The sequence below is a fragment of the Stegostoma tigrinum genome, chromosome 18, assembly GCF_030684315.1.
Source record: "Stegostoma tigrinum isolate sSteTig4 chromosome 18, sSteTig4.hap1, whole genome shotgun sequence".
NCBI classification, from domain to species: domain Eukaryota; kingdom Metazoa; phylum Chordata; class Chondrichthyes; order Orectolobiformes; family Stegostomatidae; genus Stegostoma; species Stegostoma tigrinum.
In genome coordinates this window covers 47364777-47378811 of record NC_081371.1, presented here as the reverse complement: position 1 = coordinate 47378811, position 14035 = coordinate 47364777, and the positions used below count along the sequence as shown (strand labels likewise).

The window sequence follows — 14035 nt, the reverse complement described above, 5'->3', positions numbered from 1 at the left end:
TATTTTCAACTCAACTTGTTCAGGATATTTCTGAGCAGGTGGGACTTGAACCAGACCTTCTGGCCCAGAAGTAAGGGCACTACCACTGCACTGCAAGGGTCCTCTACATTGCATTTTATGTTACTTTCTTTTTTCCAATATAACCTATTTTTGTAATCGACCTGGTCAGAGATGTTATAACTCACCACTAGAGCAGGTGGGACTTGAACCCAGGTCCCTTGGTCAGGGTTAGAGATACTACCACAGTGCCACAAGAGGACCCCAAATGCACAGCATTTATTGGCAGGAAAGGTGAGATGAGATACTTAATTGCCCCTTAATTGGGCAGTTAAGAGCCCCAGTAAGCCCAAGAGCAGCCTTACCTACCTCCAGATTATGGGGAACAGATCAGCAGTGGTTAGTTAGAAGACTGGCACAATTATATTTTACTAGGCTCTCTTCAGAAGGAGATGGGGTCTGCAAATTCCAGCCCATAGTTCAAAGGCAGGCCACAGTCTTGCCGTGCAGTGGTGTACATTCTGCGTCATTCAGCCACATTAAAGTGTAAAGCAAAGAGTGGGGTATGGCAGGACACCAGCATGTTGTGAGGCCCTACCCAGTTGCTCCAATCAATACTGCTTTTTCAGAATGTGACTGTGGTAAGCTGCTGCACACAGGGCTGATCCGGTCATATGCATAATTGTATTGAGAGGACTATATTGATGACAGAAGGCTCACATGGAGCAGGTGGACCATTTACTGTGCTGCTCGGGCACGGTTTTTCGATAAAACCTGTAAGTGTGAGGGTGAGTACGTTAGGTAGCGTCGAAAGGTAGGGGTTTGAAGGTGAGGAAAGAGTTGTGATTTTCGACATGATCCCTTTGCCCACCGTCTACGCCTTCAATGACGCCCTGCCCAACCAGATCATCCCAGTTTCCCATTTGGGACAGCTGTCTCACTTGCCTGGGTGAAGGTAATCTGGGAGATGCAGAGCTGAGTGCTGCGAGAGGCCACTGATTGGAAAATCAAGGGCCTTAATTGCTGGCGAGTTGAGAGAGCTATTTACAAACCTTCTTACCTAAATGTGAATGAGTGAGATCGTAGGACGGGAGTCAGTGTCCCTCCATGGCCAACCTCACCCCATTATTTCTCCTTCTTGCCACCTCCAAAGAGGGGAAACCCTTTATTATGTTTGATCAAGCTCCTTCAGCAGCACCTTGGGATAAGGGCTGGGGGTGGGGGGGGGGAGGGGAGCAGGACGGGGATAGCAGCACACTGTTGTTAGACTAGCAATCCAGAAACTTGGCTTAATACTCTGGAGGTTGAATTACAAACCACAATTGATTAATAAGTCAGAAATAAAATGAAATGGGTTGTTGTAATAAATCAGCAGGTTCAATAATACCTACCAGAGAAGATCATAGAATCCCTACAGTTTGGAAATAGGCCCTTCGGCCCAACAAATCCACACTGACTCTCAGATATCACATCTAGGCCCATCCTCTTATAACCTACCTAATCAAAACATCCCTGAACACTATGGGCAATTTTCCATGGCCAATCCACACAGCATGCGCATCTTTAGAATGTGGAAGGAAACTGGAGCACCCAGAGGAAACCCGCATAGACATGGGGAGAATGTGCAAACCCCATACAGTCGCGCAAGGGTGGAATTGAACCCAGGTTCCTGGTGCTGGGAGGAAGCAGTGCTATCCACTGAGCTACCATGCCATCCAAAAGCCTGCTATCCTTGCCTAGTCTGGCTTACATGTGACTCCAGACTCAGAGCACTTGACATTTAATTGCTGTCCGAAGTTGCTATCTCACGTGTCATTTGGAAGCATCAAACTGCTGCAGAAAATCAAAACCACATCGACTGTAGCATTTAAGAAAGGGGCTGCCCTTCTTAAATGCAAATAGTGTTGGCCAATGAATGCCAGCAATACTCACAACCCAAAAACAAATAAAAGGTTTGTAATGCTAAAGCAGCTGCTGTTGTCGTAATTGCATCTATGCACGTACACACTCACATTTACACACACGCGTGCTCTTGGTTACATATGCACTCGCATTTATGCATTTGCTAGTACATACACTCGTTGTTTACACACACACAGCCACAATCTTACACACACACACTCTCTTTTGCTTGAACACACACAAACTCATACACAATCATGTGTGGTTACATGCATACTGACTGGCATTCCACTGGAGAGGAGACTGTTTACGAAAGGACAATGTGAGAAATCTGTAATGACTATGTCCTTTCAGATGCTTGGTGACAATCTGTCCTCCCTGAATCTGCTGCACTAATCAATCCTAAACAAGGCCCTGTGCTCCTAATTTGTCGAAACTCACAATGTGAAACAAAATGCAGTAGCAATGGTGTGTTACTAAGTAAAAACCAAAAGAACTGCGGATGCTGTAAATCAGGAACAAAAGCAAAGTTGCTGGAAGATCTTAGCAGGTCTTGCAGCATCCGTGGAGGAGGAAACAGAGTTAATGTTTCAGGTCTGGTTCTGGAAACAGTTCTGAGGAAGGGTCACTGGACCTGAAACGTTAACTCTGTTTTCTTCTCCACAGATGCTACCAGACCTGGTGTGTTACTCAGTGTTCTAATTCACCTTTACACAGGTCACCAGATCCAATGTACAGTTACATTTAAAAGACATTTGGGTAAGTACATAAATAGGAAAGGTGTGGCTCAGTGGTTAGCAGTGCTGCCTCACAGCACCAGGGACCCGGGTTCAATTCCAGCCTCGGGTAACTGTCTGTGTGGAGTTTGCACATTCTCACCATGTCTGCGGGGGTTTCCTCCGAAAGCTCCGGTTTCCTCCCACAGCCCAAAGATGTGCAGGCTAGGTGGGCTGGCCATAGTAAATTGCCTGTAGTTTTCAGGGGTGTGTGGGTTATAGGTGGATGGGTGTGGGTGGGATGCTCCAAGGGGCGGTGTGGACTACTTGGGCCAAAGGGCCTGTATCCACACTGTAGGGAATCTAATCTAGTATGGGGCCAATGCAGGATAGTGGCACTATTCTAGCTTGGAACATGGTCAGCATGAATTAGTTGGACCAAAAAGTGTTTTTTCAATGCTATATGACTCTATTAAAAAAATGAAAGATTTTATCATTATCACTTCTCCACTATGGCTTTGCGGCTCTTTCTTGCTGCAAATCCAACCCCTGGAGATTTTAATCTCTGCATCACTACAATTTTACGATACATTTGCAGCTGCTAGTAGTACACTGAAGTTTTAAAACTAAAATTCTCCAACAAATTCCCAGCTTTTTGCTTTGAAGCAGAAGCTACAGAGCAGGAAATGCTGACTGAAAGGGCAGTAGATACATGGGGAGCACCACCATTTGCCAGTTCCATTCAAAACCACTTACTATCCTGACCTGGAAATATGTCGCTGTCCCTTCAGAGTTGCTGAGTCAAAATCCTTGAACTCCATCCCTAACAGCACTGTCAGTGTTTTTTTAGTTATAGTTATACCAAACGGAAACAGACTTTCGGTCCAAACAGTCCATGCCAACCATAATCCCAAACTAAATTAATCCTACCTTCCTGCACTTGGCCCACATCCCTCCGAACATTTCTTATTCATGTATTTATCCGAATGTCTCTTAAACATTGTAACTGTATCTGAATCCACCACTTCCTCTGGAAGTTCATTCTACACATGAACCATTCTTTATATTTTAAAAAATTGCCCCTCATGTCCTTTATAAATCTTTCTCCTCCAGGACAGGAATGGTTCCAGAAGTTAGCTCATGACCTTTCTGAGGGCACTTAGGGTCAGGCAACAAATGCTGGCCCAGCCACTGACATCCACATCCAGTGAATGAATTTTTAAAAGTATTGACAATTTACTATGATGGCTCACTTGACATGAAACTGTAAACTTCATAAATAAGAATGCAAGAAGACTGCTCTCCATTTCCTATCCCCTCTGAAAATCAAAAGAAAAATAATGTTTCAGAGGTATTGAATTTATTAAATAGTTGAAGATTTAATTCTGTACAAGTCTAAGAAATGCAGCACTATTTAACTGAAGCTAGGATTCCGTCCACGATGGCAAAATGTTATTTTAATTTGGCACAAGATAGGATTCCATGGTAAGAGGTACATGGTGGTGCTATGACAACTCTGAAATATTTTAGAAATATAAAATACTACACATGACACCACGCCAAAACTAGTTCTAACATGATAATATGCCAAGAAAAACTGAAACATGCTACTTGTTGATCATGCTAAATAAATATTACAAACCTGACACATGTCTTCCGTGCAGGAACCATAGATCCTCCTATAAAATATGTTTCTGTGTAAACCAGGTGCAGAAATCAAACAGTAAAAGGACTTATGGCTGTAAACATTTTAATTTCAGCAGGTTATAGAGATAATGTTGACCTCCCTTCTACAGTTCACATAACATCAACCAAAATACTCATTCTAAGTATTGTAGTCTCCTAGAAGTAATATCATCAATTTAGTTCACTAATGACAATTTTAATTAGGCTAAATGTTTTCTGGACAAAAACTCAAAGAATTGCAGATGCTGTAAATCAGAGACAAGAACAGAGGAAGGGTAATTAACTCTTGATTTTTATACACTGATGCTGCTGGACCTGCTTTGAGCTTTACTAGCAAATTCTGCTTTTGCGTGTGTAAATATTTCCTGGTGTTGATTTAACTTGCACAACCTCACAAAAATCATAGCTCCTTTTGATAAAGTCAGCTCAAAAATTACTTCAGAAATATTTTTGAAAATTCTAATGTATCATTTGAAGGATTATTCGGAGAATTTTGTCCTTGTGGTATTGTGACTGGATTTAGTAAGCCAGAGATTCAGGCACAGATTCAAATCACAAGGGGACAACTGGTAGAATTTAAATTTAATTAATGATTCCAGAAAGTGATAGCTAGTCTCAGTGATGGTCATTGTGAAACGATGATCAATTTTTCTGAAAATCCATCTGGCACTAACGGCCTTTAGGGAGGGAAATCTGCTGTCCTTACCTGGTCTGGCCTACATGTGAGATAACAAGGTGTAGAGCTGGATGAACACAGCAGGCCAAGCAGCATCATAGGAGCAGGAGCAGGAGCTCCTGGAGACATCCTGGTCTTGCTGATAATACCCACGACCCAAGAGAGAATGAAAAGAAAATTACCATCTTTCCCCAGGCTTGCTGGTTAAATCCTCTCTGCTATTGGATTTCTTCCAAATTCACAACACCGGGACTTTCTTTTCCATTTCCAGAAGCTGAAGGTATAGAATTTAACAAATTGTCCCCTAAGATTCCTCAGCCTAATCTCCAAGATTCTCCAAGACAAACAGAACCTATGACAGATGTTTAAGGGGTACAGTACGCAAAGTACAACACAACAAAAACAGAAGTTGCTGGGAAAGCTCAGCAGGTCTGGCAGCATCTGTGAAGGGAAAAAACAGAGTTAACGTTTCGGGTTCCGGTGACCCCTCCTCAGAACTGATGATACAAGTTCAAAGTCCCAAGGCTTCCTTCACTTGCACAATAACCGGATTAATTTAAAAGTTCCCGCTGCTTCCAGTTTATCACTTGCCGTCAGCTACTGTTTAAGTAGTCTCATTGTAGTTGCGGGAGGAGTTTAGAATCCCCAATCTTGGCTAAGCTTCACATTTCTTAAATGGCATTGCATTAGCTGAAGGATCTAACGATTAAAATGCCAGCTGGCACAGCTGACTGAAATTCAGTTTGTGTTTCTCATTCAGATGTTCTCCACAATATCCTGCAGCGAGATGTAAAAAGCACAAAGTGCGTTCCTCTAAGGTAACATAAAGGCTCCTCTGGTGATAGGATGTGACAAACACTCCTCATTATTTTGCACAGCAAGTTTTCTGTTGGGGACAATCTTCACACAGCTCAACAATCTTCTCCTTTTCCTTATCTTCGAGTTCCTTCAGAAGTCTGAACAAACAGATCAAATAAGTGTCTGTCACAATATGAGAGAAAAACGTGGGCTGAAAGTTCAAAGAGATAGAGTATTTTTAGAAAATATAAACAGGGGATCTCATAATACTGCAGTCTTGTGATTGCTGCTTCAGAGAAATGAAGAAATGACTGGAAAGGAAGCAAAGATGATTAATGTTTTGAAACGCAGGAAAATACAGCACAAGAGTCAATGATTCTGTTTTGGTCAAAACTTTAATCAAAGCTGGAAGCTGCTTGTTGGGGTATTTTAATGGGAATGGGGAGATAATTAAATGATGAGACAATTAAATAAGCAAAATACTTGCTATAATTAGAGCATTTAAACTGAGTGACTGTCATGAACAATCGTCAGTGAAAATTCTTAGCCTCTGTTTGTCTTGGCCCCATCAGAAAAGAGAGAGAGAGAGAGAGAGAGAGAGAAATTGGTTCCGGATACACTTTCTCATTTCTCCTGGTCAGTGACATATAATTTAGAAGCTGAAATAGATCCTTTGGCCCTTGAGCCTGCTCCACTATTCAATTATGAAAACAAAAATTGCTGGAAATCACAGCTGGCCAGGCAGCATCTACAGAGAGAGCAAACTAACATTTTAAGTCTAGATGACTCTTCATCAGAGCTGATATGGATGGGCAGCATTTATGCAATAGTGGGAGGGTGTGGTTGGAGCGCTGGGAGAGAAAGGACGTCGATAGGTCAAAACAATTTGGACGAAGTGATCGGAACATCCATTCTGATCACTTCATCTGAACTATCAACATCCTTTCTCTCCCAGCCGCACACACCCTAGTCCCAACCTCCCCAATTACTGCATAACTGCTGCCCTCTCCACGATGCATGTCAGCTCTGATAAAGAGAAATCTAAACTCGAAACATTAGCTTGCCCTCTCTCCATGGAGGCCACTTCTTGGCCCACTGTGACTTCCAGCATTTTTTGTTTTCACTTCATATTCCAGCATCTGCAGTAATTTGCTCCTAAACCATTATAGAACATAGAACACTACAGTGCAGTACAGGCCCTTTGGCCCTCGATGTTGCGCCGACCTGTAAAACCAAACTGACCATCTAACCGACACCATTCCATACGTTGGGTTGGTGTTCAAATTACACATTCCCCATCCACCCCAATGATCTATGATTCCACTCCCAAATAGGAAAATCCATCCACCTTCATTGTAAAATATTGAATGATCCCACTAATGGTGCCTTACAGGGCAGAGAGTTCCAAAGCCGGACAAGCCTCAGGAAAAAAAAAGACTTCTCATTTTTGTCACAAAAGGACAATGTCTAACTTTACAACTGTTTCCCTTCTTTCTGGATTCACTAACATCAGGAAACATCCTTTCCATGTCCATCTTGTCAAGACCATCAGGATCTTATAAATTTTAGTCATGAAGGGTGGTATCGTGGCTCAGTGGTTAGCACTGCTATCTCACAGCACCAGGGATCCAGGTTCAATTCCACTCTCGGGTGACTGTATGGAGTTTGTACATTCTCTCTGTATCTGTGTGGGTTTCCTTCTTAAGATATGTAGCTTAGATGGGTTGGCCATGCTAAATTGCCCATAGTGTCTGGGGGCATGTGGATTAGCCATGGGAAATGCAGGGATTGGATGTGGGGGTGCATCTATGTGGGATGCTCTTGGAGGGTTGGTGTGGACTCAATGGGCCAAATGGCCTCTTTCCACACTGTAGGGATTCTATGTTGGCCCAGTCTGAATGTACAAGGACTGCTGTTGTGAGATTTATTCATTCAAAGGATCGGAAATTGGCTTTGGATCAGAAATTGGCTTGCTGAAAGAAGACAGAGGGTGGTAGTTGATGGGAAATGTTCATCCTGGAGACCAGTTACTAGTGGTGTACCGCAAGGGTCGGTGTTGGGTCCACTGCTGTTTGTCATTTTTATAAATGACCTGGATGAGGGCGTAGAAGGATGGGTTAGTAAATTTGCAGACGACACTAAGGTCGGTGGAGTTGTGGATAGTGACAAAGGATGCTGTAGGTTGCACAGAGACATAGATAAGTTGCAGAGCTGGGCTGAGAGGTGGCAAATGGAGTTTAATGCAGGCAAGTGTGAGGTGATGCACTTTGGTAGGAGTAACCAGAAGAAAAGTACAGGGCTAATGGTAAGATTCTTAGCAGTGTAGATGGGCAGAGAAATCTCGGTCTCCATGTACACAGATCCTTGAAAGTTGCCACCCAGGTTGACAGGGCTGTTAAGAAGGCATACAGTGTTTTAGCTTTTATTAATAGAGGGATCGAGTTCTGGAACCAAGAGGTTATGGTGAAGCTGTACAAAACTCTGGTGCGGCCGCACTTGGAGTATTGCGTACAGTTCTTGTCACCGCATTATAAGAAGGATGTGGGGAAGCTTTGGAAAGGGTGCAGAGGAGATTTACTAGGATGTTGCCTGGTATGGAGGGAAGGTCTTACAAGGAAAGGCTGAGGGACTTGAGGCTGTTTTCATTAGGGAGAAGAAGGTTGAGAGGTGACTTAATTGAAACATATAAAATAATCAGAGGGTTAGATAGGGTGGATAGGGAGAGCCTTTTTTCTAGGATGGTGACGGCGAGCACGAGGGGGCATAGCTTTAAATTGAGGGGTGAAAGATATAGGACAGATGTCAGAGGTAGTTTCTTTACTCAGAGAGTAGTAAGGGAATGGAACGCTTTGCCTGCAACGGTAGTAGATTCGCCAACTTTAGGTACATTTAAGTCGTCATTTGACAAGCATATGGATGTACATGGAATAGTGTAGGTTAGATGGGCTTCAGATCGGTATGAAAGGTCAGCAAAACATCGAGGGCTGAAGGGCCTGTAGTGTGCTGTAATGTTCTATGTTCTATGTTCAGTTTGTGTGAGACACAAGGAACAACGATCCCAGTCTTTTAACTGGGAACACAATGTGAATGGCAGGCCATAAACTAGCCTATGCCAGAGCTCAGCAGCAGTAACACATGGTCTCCCTAGGGTGCACTGTCAGCGACTACCACTCTAACAGCATCAATAGAGTGGAAAACTTCAGTCTCGGATACAGCCAACAGCTCTGCTCTCTTCATTATCACACGCTAAATGTGCAAATTGTAATGTGAGCCAGAAGATAAGCTGATGCAAAATCTTCATTTGAGGTTCGAATGAAGGATAATCAGAGGCCATTTAGTCAAACATGAGGTGCGAATAATTACCTACAGTCCATAATTCAAACTAAAATTAGAGTACATTTAAAATGAGTAGTTTAATCAGGAACAGACTTTGACGATCTCAATGAGCATGAGCTGTTACAGTAAATGAGGTTCAGTTAATGTGACTTCAGAGATCAGGTGAAGACAGATAAGAATATAGGAACAGGAATAGCTCACTCAGCCCATTAAACCAGCTCTGTGATTTGGTGAGATCATGGCTATAACGTCTAACATCACCTTCCCACTCCATCTCCCTTTCCATTAGTTTCCAGAAATCTAGCTAAATATTGATATTTCTGCAAGGGTCAAACTGCTTCTCATTCCAACTGAGGGGCATGTGGTGTTGTCAGTAGAACAGAAACACAGAATTGTGGAACACACAAAGTAAGAGCCCATTCAACCCCTCAAACCTGATCTGCAATTTAACATGATCATGGCTGGCCATTTAGACCAATACCCTAATCCCACCCTCCCACACCCACCCACACCCCCGCAATATCCTTTGATCCTTTAGCCACAACAGCCATATTTAACTTCTTCTTGAAACCACAATGTTTTGGCCTCAACCACTTTCTGTGGTAATGAATTCCATTGGCTCAGCTGTGAAGAAATTTATCCTCATCTCATTCCTATAAAGTTTACCCCTTATCCGTCAGCTATGAGCCATAAGTTCCATAGCCTGCAGCTAGATACCAAAAGAGCTCAGGGTTTACCCTGTGGGAGACACTGTCCTTGACAGCTGGTGTATAAAATCAAGTGCTGGTTGAAAGCTATTGGACACTTCAAGGGCTGCTGATCCATGCTGCTTTATGCTGAGCTGGAAGAAACATAAGAAGAGACTATTCAGCCCCTCAAATCTGCTGTGCCATTCTGTCAGATCACTGCTGAGCTGTTTCTCAACTACACATGGTAACCAGCTCAATGTGAAATCTTCAAAAATAAGCACTTTCCAAAACTCCTGTTTGCTCCACAGCAAAGCAGCAATTTCAGCATATTTTCACGTACATATGTATATTTATAACATCACAGATTATCATATTTATCACACTGTAGATTCATGAGTGGCATTATTCTCACAAAAGGCTCTGTCGTCGAATTGATCGAAATCATTTCTTTTTTCATTTGCAGATAAATTTACTCATTGAAATAATTTTGCTCCTGTCCACATGGGAGCAATCATTTTAGCAGCATTAGCTTTCAAAGATTGCAGAGCTCTGTCTATATGTAGCCAATGATCCCAAATGTACATTCCTAGGATGGTGACGGCGAGCACGAGGGGGCATAGCTTTTAATTGAGGGGTGAAAGATATAGGACAGATGTCAGAGGTAGTTTCTTTACTCCGAGAGTAGTAAGGGAATGGAACGCTTTGCCTGCAACAGTAGTAGATTCGCCAACTTTAGGTACATTTAAGTTGTCATTGGACAAGCATATGGACGTACATGGAATAGTGTAGGTTAGATGGGCTTGAGATCGGTATGACAGGTCGGCACAACATCGAGGGCAAGGGCCTGTACTGTGCTGTAATGTTCTATGTTCTATGTTCTATGCATGTGTGCGTGTGTTGCTGTGTGTCTTTTTGTGTGCGTGGGTCTGTGATTGTGTGTTCTGTGTGCATGTGTTTGAGTCTGTTTGTCTGTGTGCGTGCACATGCATGTGTCTGTGCATGCACGTGTCTGTGTGCACGTGTGTGTGTGGGTGTGTTGCGTGTGTGTAAGTGCTTGTGTTTGAATGTGTGTGAGTGTGTGCATGTGTGTTAGTTCCTCAGAATAAGGATGACACTTGCACTTGGTATGACTCTGTTTGAAGACCTTTAACCCGGGAGGTTTTGAATTGCAGTTAGCACGTGTGTCTGGCAGTACAGACCATGGACAGAGTCAGATACTGGGCTGCTGCCCTTTTGAAGCCTTACAATTAAAGGGTCATTGTTGTCACTGGGAATATCCCATCCCCTATTTTGTCTACTCCAGGTGGAGATTTCCAACACTGTATAACATTAGCACGTATAAGCGAGACTGCAGAATATTCAGGTGCAGCACCCAAATAAATGGGGCAGCACGGTGGCTCAGTGGTTAGCACTGCAGCCTCACAGCGCCAGGGAGCCAGGTTCAATTCCAGCCTCAAGTAACTGTCTGTGCAGAGTTTGCACATTCTCCCTGTGTCTGCGTGGGTTTTCTCCGGGTGCTCCGGTTTCCTCCCACAGTCCAAAGATGTGCAGGCTAGGTGGATTGGCCATGCTAAATTGCCCGTAGTATTCAGGGTTATAGGGGGTGGGTCTGGGTGGGATCTATCAAGGGGTGGTGTGGACTTATTGGGCCGAAGGGCCTGTTTCCACACTGTAGGGACTCTAATCTAATCTAAAAAAAATCCTTATTTTTTTCCCTTTGAAATGTATGGAGAGTTTGGGAGAGCCTGTGACAGGATGAGCCAGCCTTTTAAAATCATTTGCTTCTCGGTTCAGCCCTTCCAATCTTTAGCATTAGCAGTATAATTCACTAAAAATGCTAGTAACAAATCTAGACCATAACATTAAATCCAATTCCAAGCTGGAAATATTTATCCAGGTTCATGCAGCACTAACACTAATGTTACATGTCAAATTGCGACAGTATCTAAAATCCTTTAAACTCTCTCCTTGGTCATTCTGCATTTCGACTTTGTCAGGATCCAAAGTTTAGTTTTCCAATTTGTATATTGTTATGGTGTTGTGGAAATCAAAAATTTATCTTTGTGATACAACCATTAAAATGTACAATCAATGACTCAGATGTTAATCACCTTCTGATTTCATGAATTTTCTATCTTACCTGGCCAAATGCATCATTGATTCAGTTACATTGACACCTGAAAAGGCACTGCACTCATAGAAAATCAAATTATATTCCTGTTAAAACAAAAGGTGAAAGTATAATGAGGCTGCTTCGGGCTGCTAGGTTGATAACTCAACATGTGCAGAATTCACTATTCATGAACACAAAATGATCCAAAGATAGACCAGGATAATTATCAAGAGGATCACATGAGACCAAGGGAAAAGCATTTGAAATAATGCATGTAGAAATATTATGAATTTTTAAAACTACGCACTTTTCAAAGCATATGGATATCATTGGCATGGCCAACGTTCACTGCCCATCCTTTAATGCCCTTGAACCAAGTGACATCTTAAAGGTCAGCGATAATGTTGTGATGTGTCTGGAGTCACTAGTTGGTCAGACCAGGTGAGAATGATGGTTTCCTCCCTTATGTGGCATTAGTGGACCAGACCAGCTTTTAAATAACAAATTGATGGTTGCCACCATTACTGAGACGAGCTTTCAATTCCAGAATTTGAATTCATTTTCCAGAGGAGTTGAACCTGTGAGCATTGGTCTGATGCACCAGTCTCATGATGTCAACATCATGCCACACTAGCCCTTGTAAGTTAGGAAATGGCAGAGGCACCTGAATAAATTCTTCCTACACTGACCCCAGCTTTAGTCAATGTGTTTCCATCCTGAAACCTGCAATATATACAAGAAGCAATGAAGCAAAAAGGAAGTCAAGACAATTGGAAATAGCAGTACATTTAGGTCCAGAGGGGAATGAGTGAAGAATTGGTGTCTGGTAAACATGCAGCTGAAGGCAAAATTTGTAGGACAACAAGCGCTGCTGCCTTGAGAGCATTGCAAGACCAATTAATTTCATATCCAGTGGGAGGTTCTTAGATTTTGAACAGAGCTCTGATGAAGGCTCAAGCCAGTCAGAGCTGTCAATGTGGTTTTCATATCAACTATTCTAACTTTATCGAGACAGTTCCCTGATTGTAAGGGGTTTGTAAGGAGATTTGAAGCCAGGGAGTTGAGTGATCTTACTGCTTGTTGGAAATTTTCTATAGGATATTAGTGGTGAGGGGCAGCCACATTGGTAACTTAATTTCGTCATCAACATGACAGACACACACTGCAAATTATCGAGGGCAACCAGGAGATCTGATACACGGGATCCTCCTCCTGAGCAGATTCTCCTTTTGTTCCTACTTTCTTGCCAGCCCTAGATTTTTGGGCACTCTCTGGGATCCACCCATCCCTCAAGTAACCGTTTTATATCTTTGACAAACTCTAAAGATGCTTTGAAGCCTTAATAATTTAGATCTCGTCAGGCAAACCTTAGCCAATCGGCGACCTTGTTCACTGGCAACCTGGCGTTTCCTTTCCAGATCGGTTTTGTTGGCCAGGAGCAGAATTAAAACCTCAGGGCCCGCTCCCTCCTGCAAACACAAAATATTACATCGTGAACACAAATTAAGTTAGCTCCCAGCGTCCAGCCTGCGACACGGAATATTACTAAACAGATCCATACATCAGATATGGCAACCCCTGATTCAGCTCATTTGGATCCATCAGCCCATTGTGCCCTCCACACAAACTTCTTCAATGAGGTTCTAATGACCTTGAATCCCCTGCCTTTTCCCTTCCTACTGTGTAGATTTCATGTTCTCTCTAGTGTCTGTAATCTCTCTGACACTCAGCACCTCAGTAACAAATATACGAGGAACCTTCTTATTAACTACTGGTTGTTAATTTTAAACTACTAATTTTAAAGTAGCCCCTTGGACTTAAATTCTGAAAAGGACAGAACAACTGCTCTAATTTCTCAACATCCTTCATAATACAAGCATTCCAGCCATATTCCCAGACACAATGCTCTTGCCGAGAGAGAAGAAATGCAAGAATGTCAGTCACCCAGGACCAGAGGACACAGTTTAAAAATAAGAGGTAGACCATTTAGAACAGAGTTGAGGAAAAACCTCTTCACCCAGAGAGTGGTGGATATATGGAATGCTCTGCCCCAGAAGGCAGTGGAGGCCAAGTCTCTGGATACTTTCAAGAAAGAGATGGATAGACCTCTCAAAGATAGTGG

At 42.8% G+C, this 14035-nt stretch overlaps 1 protein-coding gene across 10 annotated transcripts in view; it reads right to left on the bottom strand.

Annotated features, from left to right (window-relative positions):
• Window positions 1-4348: 4348 nt before the first annotated feature.
• LOC125460724 (EF-hand calcium-binding domain-containing protein 4B) overlaps window positions 4349-14035 on the bottom strand; it is a 129335-nt gene continuing 119648 nt past the window's right edge. For 8 of the 10 annotated variants that reach the window (XM_059652507.1, XM_059652509.1, XM_059652510.1 and 5 more), the window contains 3 exons: window positions 13281-13382; window positions 11941-12017; window positions 4349-5933 (listed from right to left, as the gene is read on the bottom strand). In XM_059652507.1, coding sequence (XP_059508490.1) covers window positions 5843-5933; window positions 11941-12017; window positions 13281-13382 — 270 coding nt within the window. In that variant the 3' untranslated portion in view covers window positions 4349-5842. The other 2 variants (XM_048548504.2, XM_048548507.2) reach the window with 2 other exon arrangements.